General features: G+C 39.0%; 1 protein-coding gene across 1 annotated transcript; it reads left to right on the forward strand.

Annotated features, from left to right (window-relative positions):
- The first annotated feature begins 563 nt into the window (after positions 1–563).
- Positions 564–20,208, forward strand: LOC138905738 (uncharacterized). The gene is made up of 3 exons (XM_070194260.1): positions 564–725; positions 807–959; positions 19,942–20,208. The coding sequence occupies exons 1-3, from the start codon at positions 564–566 to the stop codon at positions 20,206–20,208; spliced, it is 582 nt and encodes a 193-aa protein (XP_070050361.1).
- The last annotated feature ends 1,592 nt before the right edge of the window (positions 20,209–21,800 follow it).

Genomic DNA, 21,800 nt, shown 5'->3' on the forward strand with positions numbered 1-21,800 from the left:
CATGAAGAAGAAAGAGTTAAGAAGATACTTACTAGAGTCCTGCCAATCACTTGGGAAAGCAAGATCACTAACATCCATGAATCACAGAACATTGTCACTCTCCCTCTAGATGAATTGATTGGAAATCTCACTGCCTATGAACTTAGGAGACAAATCATAAAAATAGATGTACCTAAAAAGGAAATGAGCTTGGCACTCACAATCACTGAAGGTTCTGATCTGGAAGATGATGAAATGGCTATGATCACCAAAGACTTCAAGAAGTACCTGAGGAGAGAAAAGGGTTCTTCAAGAAGTGGAAGCTACAACAAGGCAACAGCTCATGAAAAGAAAATCAATGATGGATGCAATAAGTGTGGAAAGACTGATCACCACATCAAAAATTATCCTTTGTGGGAAATTGAATGGAAGAAGGAAAGAGCTGAACGAAGGACAGGAAGAAGGAACATGTTCAACCCAAAAAAAGCAATAAAAAAGGTTCAACCAAGGCTATGGTCGCTGCTTTGGGAGAAAGCTCATATGAAAGCTCAGTAGATGATGATGATGATGATGAACAAGAACTTATGGCCAATGGAGAATCTGATGAAGAAACTGAGTTAAGTGTCTTTCATCTCAAAGAAAAGATTAAATTTTTGTCTAAAGAAAGGTTATGTGAGTTACTATTAGAGCTAACTGATGAATCTGAGGATGTGAATAATAAAAAGGAACAACTGTCGAAAGAATGTGTGATTTTGAAAGCTAAGTGCAAAAATTTGGAACTTAGGGCTTGTGAAACTGAGAGTGAAAATATTGTGCTGAAAAACTAGGTTCATGCACTTGACACAACTATCCTAGAACTTAGATATGAAAATCAAAAATTGAAATTAGGAATAGGTAAAAAGACAGATGATCGCACACAACTCACTTTAGAAACAAATGTAGGAAAAGTGAAAGATGAATTGTATAAGAGGGATGAACAGGTAAGAGTCCTAAAAGAGGATCTAAACAAGGTCAAGCATGAGCTAGACAGAACTTGTATATGAAACAAGTCCTCTGATTGTAACAATCCAACATGTCGTTTTAAGCATTTGCACTTTGCTCGGTAGTTTATGGGCATGGGTAGCTCTGTATGATGTATTATAACTTATGTGAATCGATGGTTTTGGTTTTCAGTTTATTCGGAATTGAATTGAAGAATGGATTTCATTATTGAAGCTTTAAATTGAGAGAGTTGACCAAGTTTGACTTTTTATAAATTTAAACACGAAACAGAGTTTTGATAGTTTCGGTAGGTCCGTTGGGTGATTTTTAGACTTAGGAGCGTGCCCGGATTGTAATTTAGAGATCCGTAGTGGAATTTGGCTTGAAATAGCGGAAGTTGGATTTTTGAAAAGTTTGACCGGGGGTGGACTTTTTGATATCGGATTCGGATTGTGATTCCGAAAATTAGAATAGCTTCGTTTTGTCATTTGGGACTTGTGTGCAAAATTTGGATTCATTCCGGGTTGATTTGCTATGTTTCGGCACGAGATTGAAGTTCAAAAGTTCAAAGTTCATAGATTTCGATTTGAGGTGTGATTCATCGTTTTAATATTATTATGTGTGTTTTGAGGCCTCGAGTAGGTCCGCATTGTGTTATTATACATGTTGGCATGTTCGTACGGGGTCCCGAGGGGTTCAGGTGAGTTTTGAACGAGATTCGGATCATTTCATTATATTTTTGGACTTTTGCTAAGCTGCTGGTTCTGGTGTGATCGCACCTACGGCTAGTTTGCGCAGGTACGATGGCCACAGAAATGACAGATACGTCGTAGAGGTGAGGTGAGTGTTGGGTAAGGAAGCCCGCAGAAGCAAATATTTGGGCGCATATGCGGATGCGCAGGTGCGAGGTGATGGAGTGCAGGAGTGAGGTATTTCGCAGGTACGGATGGTGGCTCGCACCTGCGATGTCGCAGAAGCGGATATGTTGTCCGTAGGTGCGAGGGTCAAGTCCTCAGCTGATTCAGCAGAAGCGGAGGTTATGTCACAGAAGTGGAGGTTATGTCACAGAAGCGGCTAATGTGCCGCAAGTGCGAAAATGCTGGCAGAAGCTATAAATCGAGGTTTTTGTTCTTTCTTCATATTTTGATATGTGGGACTCAGCTTGAGGCAATATTTGGAGCAATTTGCATCACAAAGATTGGGGTAAGTGTTCTCTACTCGATTTTGGTTATATTTCATGAATCTACCTTCGTTTTTGGCAATTGGATTGTGAATTTTAAAGAGGAAATTGGGGGTTTTGGCTTAAAGTTTCTTAATATGAATTTTTGAGTTTTGAACATCGAATTGGAGTCGGATTTGAGTGAAACTAGTATGGTTGAACTCGTAATTGAATAGGTTGTCGTATTTTGTGAGTTTTGTTGGGTTACGAGGCGCGGGCTCGGGTGTGGTTTTTGGCCGATTTTGGATTTGGATTAAGGGTTTGATCTTTATCACTTGGAATTGTTTCCTTGGGCTTTATTTGATGTATTTGAGTTGCTACTGGCTAGGTGTGAGCCGTCCAGAGGTCGCTACGTGCGTGATGGAATCTTTGGAGCATTGCTTGGCTTGCTCGGCATTGGTATTGACTTGTCAGAGGTAATTAACTCTTCTAAACTTAGTGTTGAGGGTATGAAACTCCGTAATACGCATTATGTGATCGGTATTGAGGTGGAGCACATGCTAGGTGACGGGCGTGTTGGCATGCACCATGTGAATTGGGATTTTGTTGCTTCTATGGCACTGTATAATGGTCCTACATTGTTGATATCCATGTTTCCACCATGTGATAAAGTAGTTAAGCTGTCAATCATGCTAGATATCATGTTTAGGCATTATGCCGATACTATTTGGACCCATAGTGGTCGTCTCTTACTATCATTTCTCTGGTTTCATTGATATTTCATACTCGGTCATATCCATGCATTCATACCATATCTCAGTTTTAGTTATTATTTATTGATACATCATATCTTTGTTGTCGGGCTAGTTTCATGACATTGTGAGCCCGTGAGTGAGATTGGAGAGATTGATGACTGAGTAAGGCCGAGGGCCTAAGTGAGAGTGATATTTTGGGACCGGGCTGCACGCCACAACATGTTATATTGATTACATATTTTGGGATCAGGCTGCACGCCGCAATATGTTATATTAATTACATTTTATGGGATCGGGTTGCATGCTGCATCGATATAGCGCTTGGGCTGAAGGAGCCCCTCCGGAGTCTGCACAACCCCAGTGAGTGCAACCGACTATATATATGTGGATTGGGTTGCACGCCGCAACGGGCCTTATGGTCATATGTGGATCAGGTTGCACGTCGCAGCAAGTATTGTACATCGCTTAGTGATTGAGTGTGCTGATGATTGAGCATAGTGAGAGAGAATGCGAGACAGTGAGATTGAGTACTCTAGGAGTGTGAGTACATGATCTCATCATCAAGATGCATTGCATTTGTTATGCGTACATGAGATACATGCATAGAGATGCATTTCCTTCTGCTACCCAGTTTTGGGGACATTTATGATTTTACCTGTATCTTGACATATAGGCATAAACACGTACTTTCCTCATGCTATCTGAAAATGAAACATCTTTCTTATTGTTGAAAGGATTTTGGAAAAAATCACAGTCTTCAAACTTACTCGTATTTTGGCGTTTTCGGTAAAAGATTTGGGTTTTTACTAAGATACTTGAAAAGCATGCCAATTTGTTTTGGGAACTGAGAATGAACTGAGCATTTTATTTTTGAGATACCTCGTTTATTACATGTACTATGCTTTTATGAACTGTTGTGGAATATTGGTGTTGGACACGACCTTTGTATTAGCTCGTCACTACTTTCAACCTAAGATTAGATTTGTTACTTACTGAGTACATGGGGTCGGTTGTACTCATACTACACTTCTACTCCTTGCGTGCAGATGTTGGCTGATGATGTTGATGTGATCGATGGGAGCTGGATTAAAGATGTACTTGTGTCCTGGTTGTAGCTGCCTCTTATTCGTGGTAGCCTTAGATCTATAAAACTCTATTTATGTAGCTTTCAAACAGGCGATGTATTTATTTCATTTCAGCTTTGTGAATTCTATTCTTAGAAGCTCATGATTTGTACTACCAGCCCTTGGGAAATGTATAAGATTCGGTAAATTACTTTCGTTTAATTGTCTTGTTAATATCATTGGAATTGGATAGTTACTAGTTGGCTTACCTAGCGAGTTGGGTTAGGTGCCATCATGACTAGTGGATTTGGGGTCGTGACAAGTTGGTATCAGAGCCCTAGGTTCATAGGTTCTACAAGTCATGAGCAGGTGTCTACTAGAATCTTGCAGATCGATATGATGACGTCCATACCTATCTTCGAGAGGCTACAGGACATTTAGGATATACTTCCCATATTTCTTTCCTTATCGTGCAGCATTGATTCAGCTTGAAGTGTAACTCTTTGAATTCCTTCCACGCATTCATATGCGCATATGAGCAGTCGGTATCGGCTGTGCACCGATGACTTATGATTCCATGGTTGAGGTGCGAGATGTGATTTTGGCATGGTGATGATGGGATAGTTTGGAGGACTTGAGGCCGCGTTTTGACGATAGTTTGAGCACGAAGATTTCGATTGTGTGAGCACGTGATTTTGGGACTTATAGGTCCATTGGTGTCCCTATTATTGGAATTTGTGATTGGATGACTATGTTGTGAGTATGATGTGACTGCGAGATGTGTTTAGATTGTTCGAATGTGATGAGAAGAGTTTACTTGAGATGTAGCAAGGACTATGGGGTATTTGATTTCTGTCTTGATTTGGTGTATGGTCTCGAGTTATGGGTATGTTGAGGGATCTCTCATGTTGTTTAGTTGTGGAGTAAAGTAGATTCTCATGTCTTGTTAATGAGTTCAGAATCGAAAAGATTAAGTGATTGCGTAGTAGTCGTGACTGTAGAAGGGTATAGGGAGATGTCAGTTAGAGGCAAAGCAGGTGGGTTGTCTCCTGCGAGGTATACTGAGGTTGTGTGATCCCTATGATGTTTTGTAGAGAGTTCTCTTTTACCATGAATCATATATTTTTCAATTTGAGTTTGGATCGCTTGTGGAAGTTGGCTTAACCATCACGAGGATGAACGTGAGATTTGCAGATGATTTGAGGTACTAGATATTTGTGTTGCATGAGCGGATGAAGGATTTAGTGGAATCTCACTGTGGTATTATGGTAGTAATGGGGTATGGTTATTGTAAGTAATCAGACATTTTATTCCATGGCTTTGAGCCAAGTGGGAGAGTCTCTTATCGACGAGTTGATTGCACAATTATGTGTTGTATTGGTTTCGGTTCGGGGTATACTGGTGAATCAGTTATGACTTGCAGAGGTCGAGATCGAGAATGACTCGGGTAAAGGAATTTCTGGATACGGGTTGTATTACACTCTATGGGTATATGGGAATCATAAAATAATTGAGTGGTTATTCGTGAAGGATATAGTGTACATGGAGTAGGAATTTGCTTGGTTGCTTAGGAGTGTGGGTTACTCCCTTGGGTGTTGGTGTGCTAATGGGGCATAGGTCGTTCAGTCCGTTTGGTCAGTTTAATTGAGATTTGAATAGAGTGGATGACTCTCGAGAATGTTTATAATGGATTCAAGATTTATATGTAGCGATTTGGAATTTTCAAGATTTGTATATGGCTAGAAACTGAGAGTTACATTGGATGGTGTCCAGACTTGTGGCATTTTTATACCATTGTGGATTATGCATTTCAGCATCAAGAAGGTGAAGGAAACAGTTTTAGGTTCACATAAGGTCTCTTTAGAGTGGGTGTCGCAGTTGTGGTGCTTAAGAGGGAAGTCAGCGGCTTACGGGCCTTAGGGCATTGTGGTTTTATACCAGGGTCTCTTGTATGGTGAATTTTGGTTAAGGTTCATGGTGTTCCAGCAAGGAGGAGTGTCAATTTGAAGGCAATTTGGAAGGGACTTGGAGAAATAGGATAGCGTGGTAGTAGATTGGATCAACACAGTAATGGATGTAATCGGTTCTTTGGGTACTTATGATGTGGCTAGTCTCCACAGGTGTTTTGTGGCAATGCTCTTGGGTTTTGGCGACCTGCGTGGCTGGGCTGAGTTAGAGAGATTCGGTTCTGATATCTTGGTTATGTGCAAATGGACTTCGAAGAGTTCTCAATGGTTTTTACCACGGTTCGAGGAGTATATTTCCTGTTGGCATGAGGAGCATGTGGTGTATAGTGAATTTCTCTTGGATGAAATCAAATGGAATGTCCTTGGCTAATTGAGTATGTAGTTGCTTGTGACTCGAGGTGGACTATGAAGTTCTCATATTTTTCATATGATGGCATGGTATATGCGGTGTGCTGCGTGGGATTGGGATTTACGTGAGCAAGATCACAGTTCAGTTTTAAAGGGAAAGTCATAAAATTCATAGGCAGCATGGACGATTTCAGATAACTAGGTAAATAATATTACTATATGGTATGGCTTGATGAGAGTATACATTTCAGAAGGGGCAATGTGTTTTGATTTATGGATACTTCACCGGTACTGCGACACTCTCCTGGTTGATCAACTGCTCATATTAAAAAATTTCTATGTGGCACGGAAGAATTTTATAAGTATTTTCCATGGGATGATCGTGTATGAGAGATGTGTTAGACATTCCGGCGGTAGAGTTGGGATCAGATATGGTGATTCGTATGTTCTATGGATTTGGAGACTGGGAGTTCTCAAGAGCAGCTTGTTTCATGGTTGTGAACTGTAAAGTCATGGCCGAAGCTAGCCAGATAATAGTATGTCTTATGATTCTGTCATTGTGGGCTTTCGGAGGGTTATTTATCTAATTGTGGGTCTCCGGAGTTGATTTGGGGGTCCATTGGTAGGCCAAATTAGGATGTGTATTCTACACCGAGCTGGATTGGTTGGCTCCATACTGCTATTATTGAGGGATGTACCATTTGGTTGTTGTTGAACTTATTCGTGTTCTGAAATGATCTATGAGTTACTCTTCTATGCTACGAGGATTTGTGATCCGTTGGTTATAAGCACACTTGGTGCGGTTCTATTTGGGATTTATAACGGAATTTGAGCGAGATGAGTAATTGCGTATTGCATGGTTGATGGCGTATGGGTTATATTCTTTCGGGTTTTGTGTGGCATTGTGTCATCTACTTCTTCATGGTTATGGTAATGCACTTTGAGTACTTGTTGTCGGATTGCGCGTTGTTATTGATTTTGAGCATGATGGCTGAGGTATTTCATATGGATCAGTGTTTGGATGGGGTCACGCATTGCAGCGGAGTTATGTTGAGATATGATCCCTTGTGTTAGATTCGTGTGTTTTGGTTCTACATTGTGTGATAGGTTCTTAGCATTGCGTTGTGGTGGACTTGTTGAGCTTGTGGGACAGTTCTCTCGTCTGAGTCATTTTTCAATGATTGAGTACATTTGGAATGTTTCTTATTGGTACACGGATTGCACGGGTTATGGCTTTAGATTGTATGGGTGTGTCATGTCAATAGAATGGTCGTGTTGGATGAGATGAGGTCATTGGACCTAGAATGGATACTATCGGAATAGATTACAGCATAGTTGGAAGGATAATATCGAAAGTCGGCTTAGAAATTTGCAATAGTTCTTGTCGAAGGAGAGGGAGCTCCATGACTGGTGGATCTGATGAATGGTTATGAGTTTCTGCGTGTTTCTTTCATCATCGTTAGTATACGAAGGTTTTAGAATGGAGTCTTGTTTGATATGAGGTTTATTACCGGCATTGGGTTGTTTTGAGCAGCTACTGTGATTAGAAATCATTGCTACGAGTATCTGTGTTATGCGATATATCATGCGATTGTATCTTGGGTTATGGTTATGGCTTGGTACAACTTGTTCAGATTTATACAGTGTTTAGGTTGCGAGATTCAGATCTTATAAGAAATTTCAGACGTTGAAAATTGGATTCTAAGGCTTGTGGGCTAGGTTGAATTAAGGAATTTCAGTTATGTTGTGTTATCAGACCTGTATGGGATAGGGTGACGTGGGATCACCCCCGGGTATGTGCATGGTAAGGTTATACGAGAGTTTGATGGCTTTGAAAACAACTCTGGACACGTTCAAGGACGAACGTATATTTAAGTGGGGGAGAATGTAACGACCCAACCGGTCGTTTTGAGCATTTGCACTTCGCTCGATAGTTTACGGGCATGAGTAGCTTCGTATGATATATTATGACTTATGTGAATCGTCGGTTTTGGTTTTCAGGTTATTCGGAATCGAATTGGAAGAATGGATTTCATTGTTGAAGCTTTTAATTGGTAGAGTTGACCAAGTTTGACTTTCTATGAATTTGAACCCGGAACGGAGTTTTGATGGTTCTGGTAGGTATGTTGGGTGATTTTGGACTTAAAAGCGCGTCCGAATTGTGATTTGGAGGTCCGTAGTGGAATTTGGCTTGAAATGGCGGAAGTTGGATTTTTGGAAAGTTTGACCGGGAGTGGACTTTTTTATATCGGATTCGGATTGTGATTCCGGGAATTGAAATAGCTTCGTTTTGTCATTTGGGACTTGTGTGTAAAATTTGGGTAGATTCCGGGTTGATTTGCTATGTTTCGACACGAGATTGAAGTTGAAAAAGTTTAAAGTTCATACATTTCGATTTGAGGTGTGACTCGTCGTTTTGATATTGTTATGTGTATTTTGAGGCCTCGAGTAGGTCCACATTGTGTTATGGAACTTGTTGGCATATTCGGATGGGGTCCCGAGGGTATCGGGTGAGTTTTGGACGAGATTCGGATCATTTCATTGCATTTTTGGACTTTTGCTAAGCTGCTGGTTCTGGTGTGATCGCACCTATGGCTGGTTTGCGCAGGTGTGACGGTCGCAGAAGTGACAGAGGCATCGTATAGGCGAGGTGAGTGATGGGTGAGGAAGACCGCAGAAGCGGAGATTTGGGCGCATATGCGGATGCGCAGGTGCGAGGTGATGGAGCGCAGGAGTGAGGTATTTCGTAGGTACGGATGGTGGCTCGCACCTGCGATGTCGCAGAAGCAGATATGTTGTCCATAGGTGCGATGGTCGAGTCCTCAGCTGATTCCGCAGAAGCGGAGGTTATGTCGTAGAAGCGACGCCGCAGAAGCGGCTAATGTGCCGCAGGTGCGAAAATGCTGGCAGAAGCTATAAATTGAGGTTTTTGTTCTTTCTTTATATTTTGATATATGGGACTCGGATTGAGGCAATATTTGGAGCAATTTTCATCACAGGGATTGGGGTAAGTGTTCTCTACTAGGGTTTTGGTTATATTTCATGAATCTACCTTCATTTTTGGTAATTGGATTGTGAATTTTAAAGAGGAAATTGGGGGTTTTGGTTAAAGTTTCATAATATGAATTTTTGAGTTTTGAACATCGAATTGGAGTCGGATTTGAGTGAAACTAATATGGTTGGATTCGTAATTGAATGTGTTGTCATATTTTTTGAGTTTTATTGGGTTACGAGGCATGGGCCCGGGTGTGGTTTTTGGCCGATTTTGGGTTATGATTAAGGGTTCGATCTTTATCATTTGAAATTATTTCCTTGGGGTTTATTTGATGTATTTGAGTTGCTTTTGGATAGTTTTGAGTCGTTCAAAGGTCACTATATGCGTGATGGCATCTTTGGAGCATCGCTTGGCTTGCTCGGTATTGGTATTGGCTTGTTTGAGGTAAGTATCTCTTCTAAACTTAGTACTGAGAGTATGAACCCCCGTAATACACGTTATGTGATCGGTATTGAGGTGGCGCACATGCTAGGTGACAGGCGTGTGGGCATGCACCATGTGAATTGGGACTCTATTGCTTCTATGGCACTGTATAGTGGTCCTATTTTGTTGATATCCGTGTTTCTACCATGTGATAAAGTAGTTAAGCTGTCAATCATGCTAGATATCATCTTAAGGCATTATGTCGATACTATTTGGACCCATAGTGGTCGTCTCTTACTGTCATCTCACTGATTTTATTGATATTTCATTGTTACACCCCATGTTTTCGTACGTAAAAGTACGCCATAAGTAAATTGATGAAAGCTCGGAAATAAGATATTACATCCTGCATTTTCGTATGTTAAAGTTTCGTCGTAAGTTAATCGACGTAAGTTCATGAGATTATTTTGAGATTATAAGCATTATGCTATTTCAAACAAATGATGAGTAAATTTGTGAAGGTGAGAGGGTAAGCAAATCAAAGAAAATGAATTTCGTCTAAGTTTGACATTTTGGAACAAAATACGGCCCGAGCTAAAATACCTGGTATTTCTGGACTAGTACCATACAAGGTACCACATGGCCATGATAGTAAGATGTATAAAGTGTATTAAAGGTAAGTAGTATTATAAGTAATTTGACATAATTCCTAATTATGTGAATAATTTGGTAATTATTGATTTTTAGTAGGAGATTACTATGTAATTAAGGAATTAAGTGGATAATTATTGGATTAGTGAGAGATTAATGATTTGATTAAGGAAAGGGGTGAATATTTGGATAAGTCTTAGGGAGGCTAACGTGGCAGCTCACTATTCTTATTAGTGACTCATAAATAATGTTGTAAGGTGGCACATTTAAGAGGGTTTGGTGGCTAGGTCTTCACCTAGTGGGGTCCACAACCACCAAAGTTTAAACAAAATCCTTGTAAATCACTTAAGGAGATGTATTGTCTCTACAATATGAGGGATTAAGGTTAAGCCCATTTCATTCAAGGATTCATATGGTTGTTACGTGATTCTCTTGAAGCAAAATTCAAACAAAATTTCTTAGCATCTTAGCAACGTAAGATTTTACAATTCTAAGGGAGCCCGGTATAATCTTTCTCAAGAACATCATATAGGGATTTTCCTACTTTGATCCGCCATTATGTGTTCTTCGCAAAAGATGTGTGTTAGAGGAATTGTCAAGAGAATCGGTCCAGGTATGTTAAGGCTATCCCTTCTTTCTTTTAGCATGATCTATACGACACAAATGAAACGAGCAAATGCATAATTTCCATAAATGACTTTATTCATAGAAATACTAGAGATGCTTATGTTCTTGATTCCCCATGTGTCATATTATTCTATCATCTGTTCATGGGTCTCAAAATATACGTAAGTTGATAAAGTTTGTTTCATGATATTATACAAAGGCATAATGGTCTTACGATATTCCAAGAGATTTTATTGACACACTTCTCATGCATTGCATTCATTTATACATGTATATTGACCCATGACCAGATGGTGTTATATAGGTGTATATGTGTGTATATATATGTATATGGGATATGGAAAAAATATTACGGCGTTATATACGCACCACCATTTGATCAGCTGGTATACGTTGATGATGTTGCCCACCGTGGCCGAGATGATATGATGGGATGCCCTCGGAGGCTTGATGATGTTATGAATGCATATACCCATGCATGGTATGACATTTATACGCATATGCATGATATTATAAGTATTAAATGATACACAGAGTTATTCAAACTTACATGTCGAGTCTTTTACTCCATGTTTCTCTCACGTCTATTGTTTACTGATTTTCATTCCTTACATACTCTGTACGTTATTTGTACTGACGTCCCTTTTGCCTGGGGACGCTGTGTTTCATGCCGCAGGTCCTGATAGACAGGTTGAGAGTCCTCCAAGTAGTTTATTAGCTCAGCGGAAGGTGTTGGTGCGCTCCATTTGCTCCGGAGTTGCTTATTTGGTCAGTACGATTTGGTCATGTATTGATTGGTATGGTGGGGCTCTGCCCCGACCTTTATGGTATTTATCTACTCTTAGAGGCTTGTAGACATATGTCATGTACGTAACAGATTGTATGGCCTTGTCGTCCTATGTTTAGTATACGAGTGATCATTTTGGTCTAATAGGCCCATATGTGTTATGCATAAGTTGGTATTACATGTTTTATTCTAGTTATCCTACGACAGTCTTTCCGTCTCATTTACCTATGTTAGCATGATACGAAAAGATACGTTATGTTAGTACTCGGTTGAGTAAGGTACCGGATGCCCGTCGCGGCCCATCGGTTTGGGTCATGACAAAAGTGGTATCAGAGCCAGGATCTGTCCTAGGGAGTCTACAAGCTGTGTCTAGTGGAGTCTTGTTTATGGGTGTGTTGTGCACCACACTTAAAAGCAGGAGGCTACAAGGCATTTAGGACTGTCACTCTTTCTTCTTACTCTAGATCGTGTGGTAGAGCTCAGTTGTAAGAACTCAATTTCCTAAACTCTATCTTATCCATAATACGACGATGCCTATACCTAGAAAGACGGTTGGTAAAGGATTGAATGTGGCTATGATAGAGTTGAGTCAGAGGAACTCAATTTTGCATCATGCTTTTGATGAGTAAATGTAAGGTCTCCAGCAGATCGTGTGTGTACTAAGATGTATGAGCTTCTGGAAAAGGAGCCCTAAGGCATGAATATTTATCCACCCATATGGTAAGAAGCAACGAGAGATTCAGAAGGTAGATACAAGCTTCAACATGTAAAAGAAGCAAGGTGAGAAAGGTACGAGGTACCTAGTTAATAAAGATTATCGATATTTACAATTCAGGATGAAAAATATAAGCATTTTGAGTTACCTTCAACAATAGCAGAGGTATGTACAATTGGCCACACCCATCCCATTTATGCCCTATGGGGGCTAATAGAAGTAGCATAAGAGAATGATGGATATCAGAATCCGGCTGAGGTTAGAGTAACCCAAAATGATGAATGAATTGTTTGCGTTAGTTGACATTTCCGAAGGATAGTGCAAATGTGCTAATAGATCTCCTTGTGAGACACCCAGCTGGTGCACTGTAAAATAGTACAGCTAGTTATGAGTACTACAAAGATAGGCACTGGAAACTTGGGAAGGATAAATATTATCTTAGTGTGGCTCCCGTCCCTAGTAGAGAGAGAATGTTAAGCAACCCGAAGGGCCAGTGGATGGAGCAAGGGGAGCTAAAGGCAAAAGAATGTCTTGTTGAAGTTTTCATAATAAAGTGATAGATAGAAATGTTAGCAGGGAAATAAGAAGAGAGTTAATGAAGAATTATGAGTAAGACGTGATACATGGATGACAACAGTGGAAAAAAATGAAAATGACAGTATTACAGAGTCTATAGACAAGGAAAGGAAAATACGAGAGGCAACAAAAGAGTATCATAAAGTCACATCCTCATTTCGAGATATAATTTCGTGACTCTAACGTGATTACCAGAAGGAAAAGTTAGACCCTAGAGTAATAGAAATCAATATGGATTGGGTAACAAGATAAACTAAACATGAATTAGGGACTGAATGATTTGATAATGGTTGACATTATGGGAATTTCAAATTTTGTTTCTGCGATAATAGAATGGACAACAGAAGAAGATTCATGAGAAATTCAGAGAATGGTCATTCAGGAAGTCGCTCCCCTAAAGCAAGCAATGTGAGCAAAGTTAAGTTTAAAGGACTATATATGCCAGTTACACTAAGTGTCACCCTCGTGAGTAAGGAATTCTGTTATCTTTGGCACAGAAGGATTACTGCAAGGTGAGTAAGGATCATCGATGATGTGAGAAGATGCCAAAGATAAAGAGGTAAAACATCTATGGATAGATCGTCATAGCTCCAACTCTTAGTACTCCCCTAAAAGGGAGAATATGGAGTGATGTGGTATTGAGTCAGAATTAAGTGGTTCTAGCAATTATGGAATGGTAAAGGAAGAATGCGATAAAAATGAAAAAGGGATGAGATTGCAATTATCCAAAGCCTAAAGATATGCTACGATTCCAGAACATAATGCAAACACGACGTCAAGGAGAGAAAGTAAGGGTTCCTGCCCGAAATGTTTTTAATAGATAAGGAGCTAGTACGAGAGTTAAGTTAAGATAAAGGAAATAACCCAAAAAAGATTACGCGGAATATTGATATGAGAATGGGTCAACGAGTAGTTAGCAGTTGATTCAGGAAGAGCCTATTTATGGCTAGACAGGAGGTTACAGACGAATTAGCATATCGATCATATGAGTTGTATGGAACTCCAATATGTATGGGCACTAAGATAAGCTAAGTATGCACGCAACAAAGGGGCAGAAAGACCAGAAAAAGTAATAGCTTATGTTTAAAGAAAGTTGAGATGGAACGAAAGGAATTATTCGTTCAATGATCCAGAGTTAGTTACATGATGAATGCACTTAAGATTTCGGAGTATTATCCATGCAGGATATATGTTGACAATCATACAGTTGTAGAAGACTCTAGTATAAGTTAAAAGAAAGAATTGAGTCCAGGTCATAGACAAGGGATTGAATTATTAGATGATGATATCACGGATAGTCCATAGCGTCTATGAAAGGCTAAAGTAATAACTCATACCATGAGCCGCAGATTGGAAGATAGCTTAAGCCTACATAAAGGTTGATCAGAGGGAAGAGTAAACTAAAGAGTTACACCAACTAAGTAAATTAGGAGTCTGATTATTGGACCCAAAAAATTATAGACCTCGCGATTGAGAACATTGCAGGATCACTCTTAAATATCAGAGGTACAAGAGAGATAGTACAATAGCCATATTCTATAACGGCTGTACGATAAAGCCAGTCAGAGGAGTACTAGCCTAACAAGAAGTCAGCATGAAGCTCTCACTGGATTATGTATGCACCAGAGGTGCAAGTATTATAATAGAGCTTCAAGTTATGGATGTGAATTATACATGTGTTAAAGCGAGGTCATGAAAGAGATAGAAGACGTGATGCGATATTTTAAGGTAAGTAAGGTAAAGGTGAACAACATACGAGATACTCAAAGGCAGAAGGTTGTGAATAATCCATACTACAAATAGAAGGTTAGAAGCACTGGGATTCAGTATCCAGGAATGGTAGCGGTGTCATTAGTGGCATATCTTCCAACCTATGGTTTCTAAGTATCGAGAGGTCTAATTAAGAGAGTAAAGAAGAGTTAGAGATGATGTTATGTCTCGCTTGATGTTCCAGGATGACATAAGGAAACCTATGATGCAAGTAAGTTGAAGGAAGGTTGCGAGTAGTATAAATAGATAGGTGTAGGTCGCAAGCTAAAGTATGGTAAAGTGACAAGGTTTTAGGAAGACGGGAGTAAGGATAAGAAAGGGCGAGTGAGAAGGTGACGACAATGGATAAGTCCTCAGGATTAAGCCCATGAAAACAAGAGAGCTGATGATTTCTCTAAGTTATAGAAAGCTCAGTATAGCCTGAATGAACTCAAAGAAGTCTACGACTAATGGAATTTATAAGAGATGGAATGCCGCCTTGATATTACAATGAGGGTGTAATTGTGATAGATAAAGGATGACGATTGGGACTTCGATTGAGTAATGATTTGAAGAGGATTTCATGAATTGTACGGGATTAAAATACCCATGTAAGTGAATCACATTAGGATGATATAAAATACGGTTATTGAAGTATAATATTGCCGCTAAGTCGATCAGGAAAATCACTTCAAATATTCCTCAATGCAACGTAAGCCCTAGTGGCAAGGTATTACGTATAAAGTTTCAAGTTATCAGTGGTATATTGTAGATTAATATTGAGGTGAATCAACAATGGATGGACAAAAGTCACAAAGTATGAGATGAGATTAGGCCGTCATTCTTAAGATGAATAGTAATGAGGAAGAATTAAAGGACTTAGATTTATACATATGAGATAAGCTACAAAAGCAACCTGGAGTTCGGTAGCAAACCTCAGTAACGATAAATCGAAGTAAGAGTTATGGTATAGTATGATCTACCTAGATGCAGTAGAGTCATACGAATGGATAACCAGGTCAATGAAATAAGATATAGCAATATTCGTAAGTTCAACAAAGTATCAAGCAAAGAACTTCAGTATACCTATAGATGCCTAGATAGACATCTTATCAAGCTCTATATATGCTTACAAAGTGAGGCCTAGAGATTGGCTAAACACTGGAGGAAAAAAGAGAGAAGAGTCGCATAGGCGCACATACAAGGAAAAAGTCATACAGGCTGCTTGACAGAAGGTAGCAAGAGTTACGAGATTGGAAGAATTCCGGCCACAAACCGTGGTGTGAGAAAGAGGCCTAAAGGGAGGAATGCCCTGACCTTTGGATTTATTCAAAGAACAGTTGCCTAAGTGGCAAGAAGAGTATTAAAGTATTTGCAAGCGAGAATGATAAGTGCATCAGTCAACATTCGAGGATGAGTGTTCCAAAGGGGGGAATGATGTTACACTCCATGTTTTCGTACGTAAAAGTATGCCATAAGTAAATTGATGAAATCTCGAAAATAAGATATTACATCTCGCATTTTCGTACATTAAAGTTTCGTCGTAAGTTAATCGACGTAAGTTCATGAGATTATTTTGAGATTATAAGCATTATGATATTTCAAACAAGTGATGAGTAAATTTGTGAAGGTGAAAGGGTAAGCAAATCAAAGAAAATGAATTTTGTCTAAGTATGATATTTTGGGACAAAATACGGCACGAACTAAAATACCTGGTATTTATGGACTAGTACCATACAAGGTACCACATGGCCATGATAGTAAGGTGTATAAAGTGTGTTAAAGGTAAGTAGTATTATAAGTAATTTGAGATAATTCTTAATTATGTAGATAATTGGGTAATTATTAATTTTTAGTGGGAGATTACCATATAGTTAAGGAATTAAGTGGATAATTATTGGATTAGTAGGGGATTAATGACTTGATTAAGGAAAGGGGTGAATATTTGGATAAGTCTTAGGGAGGCTAACGTGGTAGCCCACTATTCTTATTAGTGACTCATAAATAATGTTGCAAGGTGGCACATTTAAGAGGGTTTGGTGGCTAGGTCATTACCTTGTGGGGCCCACATCCACCAAAGTTTAAACAAAATTCTTCTAAATCACTTAAGGAGATGTATTGTCTCTACAATATGAGGGATTAAGGTTCAGCCCATTTCATTCAAGGATTCATATAGTTGTTACGTGATTCTCTTGAAGCAAAATTCAAACGAAATTTCTTAGCATCTTAGCAACGTGAGATTTTGCAATTCTAAGGGAGCCCGGTATAATCTTTCTCAGAAACATTATACGGATTTTTCCCTAGTTCGATCCGCCGTTATGTGTTCTTCGCAAAAGACGTGTGTTAGAGGAATTGTCAAGACGTGTTTGGCATGATCTATACGACACAAACCAATCGAGCAAATGCACAATTTCCATAAATGACTCTATTCATAGAAATACTAGAGATGGTTATGTTCTTGATTCCCCATGTGTCATATTATTCTATCATCTGTTCATGGGTCTCAGAAAATATGTAAGTTGATAAAGTTTGTTTCATGATATTACTCAAAGGTATAATGGTCTTATGACATTCCAAGAGATTTTATTGACAAACTTCTCATGCATTACATTCATTTATACATGTACATTGACCCATGACCAGATGGCGTTATATACGCGTATATGTATGTATATATGGGATATGAAAAAAAGGTTACGGCATTATATACGCACCACCAGATGATCAGCTGGTATACGTTGATAATGTTGCCCACAGTGGCCGAGATGATATGATAGGATGCCCTCAGAGGCTTGATGATGTTATAAACACATATACCCATGCATGGTATGATATTTATATGCATATGCATGACATTATAAGTATTAAATGATTCACAGAGTTATTCAAACTTACATGTTGAGTCTTTTACTCCATGTTTCTCTCACGTCTATTGTTTGCTGATTTTCATTCCTTACATACTCGGTATGTTATTTGTACCGATGTCCCTTTTGCCTGGGGACGCTGCGTTTCATGCCGCAGGTCCTGATAGATAGGTTGAGAGTCCTCCAAGTAGGCTATCAGCTCAGCGGAAGGTATTGGTACGCTCCATTTGCTCCGGAGTTGCTTATTTGGTCAGTATGATTTGGTCATGTATTGATTAGTATGGTGGGGCTCTGTCCCGACCTTTAGAGGCTTGTAGACATATGTCATGTACGTAACAGATTGTATGGACTTGTCAGTCTATGTTTAGTATTCGAGTGATCATTTTGGTCTAATAGGCGCATATGTGTTATGTATAAGTTGGTATTACATGTTTTATTCTAGTTATCCTACGACAGCCTTTCCGTCTCATTTACCTATGTTAGCATGATTCGAAAAGATACTTTATGTTGGTACTCGGTTGAGTAAGGTACCGGGTGCCCGTCGCAGCCCATCGGTTTGGGTCTGACATTCATACTCGGTCAAAATCCATGCATTTATACCATACTCAGTTATTATTTATTGATACATTATATCATTCTTGTCGGGCTAGTTTCATTACATTGTGAGCCCGTGAGTGAGACTCTATAGATTGATGACTGAGTGAGGCCGAGGGCCTGAGTGAGAGTGATATTTTGGGATCCGGCTTCACGCCGTAGCATGTTATATTGATTACATATTTTGGGATCGGGCTGCATGCCGAAACATGTTATATTGATTATATTTTATAGGATCGGGCTGCACGCCGCAGCGATATAGCGCTTGGGCTAAAAGAGCCCCTCCGGAGTCTGCACACCTCCAGTGAGCGCAATCGACTATATATATATATATATATATGTGTGTGTGTGTGTGTGTGTGTGTGTGTGTGTGTGTGTGTGTGTGTGTGAATCGGGTAGCACGCCGCAACGGGCCTTATGGTCATATGTGGATCGGGCTGCACGCCGCAGTAGGTATTGTACAGCGCTGAGTGATTGAGTGTGCTGAGCATTGAGGATAGTGAGAGAGAATGTGAGACAGTGAGATTGAGTACTCTGGGAGTGTGAGTACATGATCTCATCATCGAGATGCATTGCATTTGTCATGCATACTTGAGATACATGCATAGAGATGCATTTCCTTCTGCTACCCCGTTTTAGGGACATTTATGATTTTACTTGTATCTTGACATGTAGGCATATAGACGTACTTTCCTCATGCTATCTAAAAATAAAACATCTTACTTATTGTTGAAAGGATTTTTGGGAAAAATCACAGTTTTTAAACTTACTCATATTTTGGCATTTTCGGTAAAAGATTTGAGTTTTTACTGAGATACTTGAAAAGCATGCCTATTTGTTTTGGGAACTGTGAACGAACTGAGCATTTTATTTCTATGATACCTCGTTTATTACTTGTACTATGCTTTTATGAACTATTGTGAAATATTGGTGTTGGACCCGGCCTTTATTTTAGCTCGTCACTACTTTCAATCTAAGATTAGGTTTGTTAATTACTGAGTACATGGGGTTGGTTGTACTCATACTACACTTCTGCACCTTGCGTGCAGATATTAGCTATTGATGTTGCTGTGATCGATGGGAGCTGGATTAAAGATGTACCTGTATCCCGGTTGTAGCTGCCTCTTGTTCGTAGTAGCCTTAGATCTATAAAACTCTGTTTATGTACCTTTCAAACAGACGATGTATTTATTTCATTTCAACTTTATGAATTCTATTCTTAGAAGCTCATGATTTGTACTACCAGTCCTTGGAAAATGTATAAGATTCAATAAATTACTTTCGTTTAATTGTCTTGTTAATATCATTGGAATTGGATAGTTACTAGTTGGCATACCTAGCGAGTTGGGTTAGGTGCCATCACGACTAGTGGATTTTGGGTCGTGACACGGATGCACTGTCATGGCTACAAGAACATCATAGTAGCAACAGAAGAGGACTTGGCTTTGGGAACTCTACACCTAAGTGGGATCCCTAAATCAAATACCTCATACTCCCTAAGAACAAGATTTACATACACTGTGGTAACACTGGTCACTATAAGAGTGAATGCACTGCAGAAGGGAAGGCAAGTAAAAAGAACAAAAATTTTGTTCTAGAAAAAAATAGGCTGCCAAGTTGGGCTAAAAAGAATGTGATTTATCCTTTTTCCTATAGAAAGGGACCCAAACTAGTTTGGGTTTCTAAGACTCTGATTTATTTTTGTAGGTCCAAGTAAAAGGGAGCAGCCAAATATGGTACATGGATAGTGCCTGCTCAAAGCACATGACAAGAAGTAAGAACCATTTCCTTTCACTTGAGAACCTTAAAGGAGGTAATGTCTCCTTTGGAAATGAAAAGAAAGGTAAGATCATTGGGGTTGGAAAGGTAGGTAAAACCGATTCTCACTCTATTGAAAATGTCTACTTGATAGATGGAGTGAAGTACAATCTAATAAGTGTCACACCCTTTTTTTTCACTCTTAACCCTCTTTAAAAGATATAAGTGGTGATTTTTAAAGCTCAAAAGGGTTTTCAATTAGAAAGTGACAAAAGATTGTGTTTCAAAAGACTTTCAGAGTCGCCACTTGACATTTGGTTTCGGTGTGCCAAGTCACCATTTAATAAAAGAATGATTTTCCTCTTTTAAAACACATTTGGACCCTAAAACATAGTATGCACTAGAAATTCAGAGTAAAGGATTCATTTGACTCGAGGGGAAGGTGTTAGACATTCCCCAAGTCCTGTAACTAGTACGGTTGCATGCTCGATCAAATTGGCTTTTAAGAATATTCTAAAGGTAAAACACACAAAAGAAATAAACACAAAGAGGTTCAAGGTTGTCCCCTAACTAAAAGGAAAAGAAAGGAAATAAAAGTCCTAAACTAGCATATACTAATGCTTCCTTGAAAGATGTCCGCCTTTAGTCTTCAATTATATGTGATTCGGGGCATTCCCCTGATAAAATCAAAATAACTAAGGGGACGACCTCTAACCTCGGAAAAGAAAAACAAATAAATGACCTAATATTACCTATCCAAGTGTGGCCGGCCTAAAACATGCTTCAAACGATATGAGGTAATAAAAGAACTAAAGGAGACTAAAATAGCCATCAAAGATTTTCCATCGCCCCCACCCCCTGTTAACTTCTCAACCCTATCATATTCGAATTCCACACACATAAGGAGAATAGTAAACATACAGACAACTAAGGCATCTCAATTCACACAAGGGACAAAAGGAACAGAGTGTACTAAAACATATATGAGCCGTTTAAGACGTAAGCACCTTTAAAATATCATCATGCCATTCCTAAAAACTGTTACTACACGAAAACTTTGCAAACTTTATTTGAGCCAATTAAAATAATCTCAGAGGTGAATATGGATGAAAGTAGAAAGCAAAGAAAAATAAAACTTCTGCCAAAAATACGTTAACCACTCTAAAGGGACAAAATGAATCCCAAAACGGGAAAATAGATAAAGTAGCCCAACATACTTGTGAAATGATTAAACAAATACTTAATGATGCAACTAACTTTGACAATATTCAGAAAGCATGCTTCACTACGCACCAACACAAAGAATGGGTCTACAAACAAGAATAAGCAACTTATCTTATAAGAAAATATTTAAATGGATAAAGCTCAAATTAATATTCCCTACTATCATATACTCTATCATTTTAAACAAAGTGGAACAGGTCATGAATGTGGGACCCATAAAGGAAATAAAGAAAATGATTGAAAAAAGTTGTAGAAAAGAAGTGGGCGGCTCAATAATTTGCCAAGTTGGACGGCTGCAAATTATTGAATGAGCAAATCTGATTGGTCGATTTGGAGGCAACTTTGCCTATAAAAAGAAGTGTTTCGTTTCAGTTTAAAACATACCAAAACAAAGAGAAACAATAGAAGTCAGAGAGAGTAATCCACAGATTGAAGTCTGTGAAATAAATAGTGAGTGTCAGTAATATTGTAATGATGTATTTTAAATAAAGAGTGTTATTTCTTTCAAAATTGTAGTAGTCTCTTGACACTACTAAGTTATAATATTATAGATGTAATATTGCTCCGCTCGGGTATTGTATTTA

This window comes from Nicotiana tomentosiformis, chromosome 2, assembly GCF_000390325.3.
Source record: "Nicotiana tomentosiformis chromosome 2, ASM39032v3, whole genome shotgun sequence".
Classification (NCBI taxonomy): Eukaryota; Viridiplantae; Streptophyta; class Magnoliopsida; order Solanales; family Solanaceae; genus Nicotiana; species Nicotiana tomentosiformis.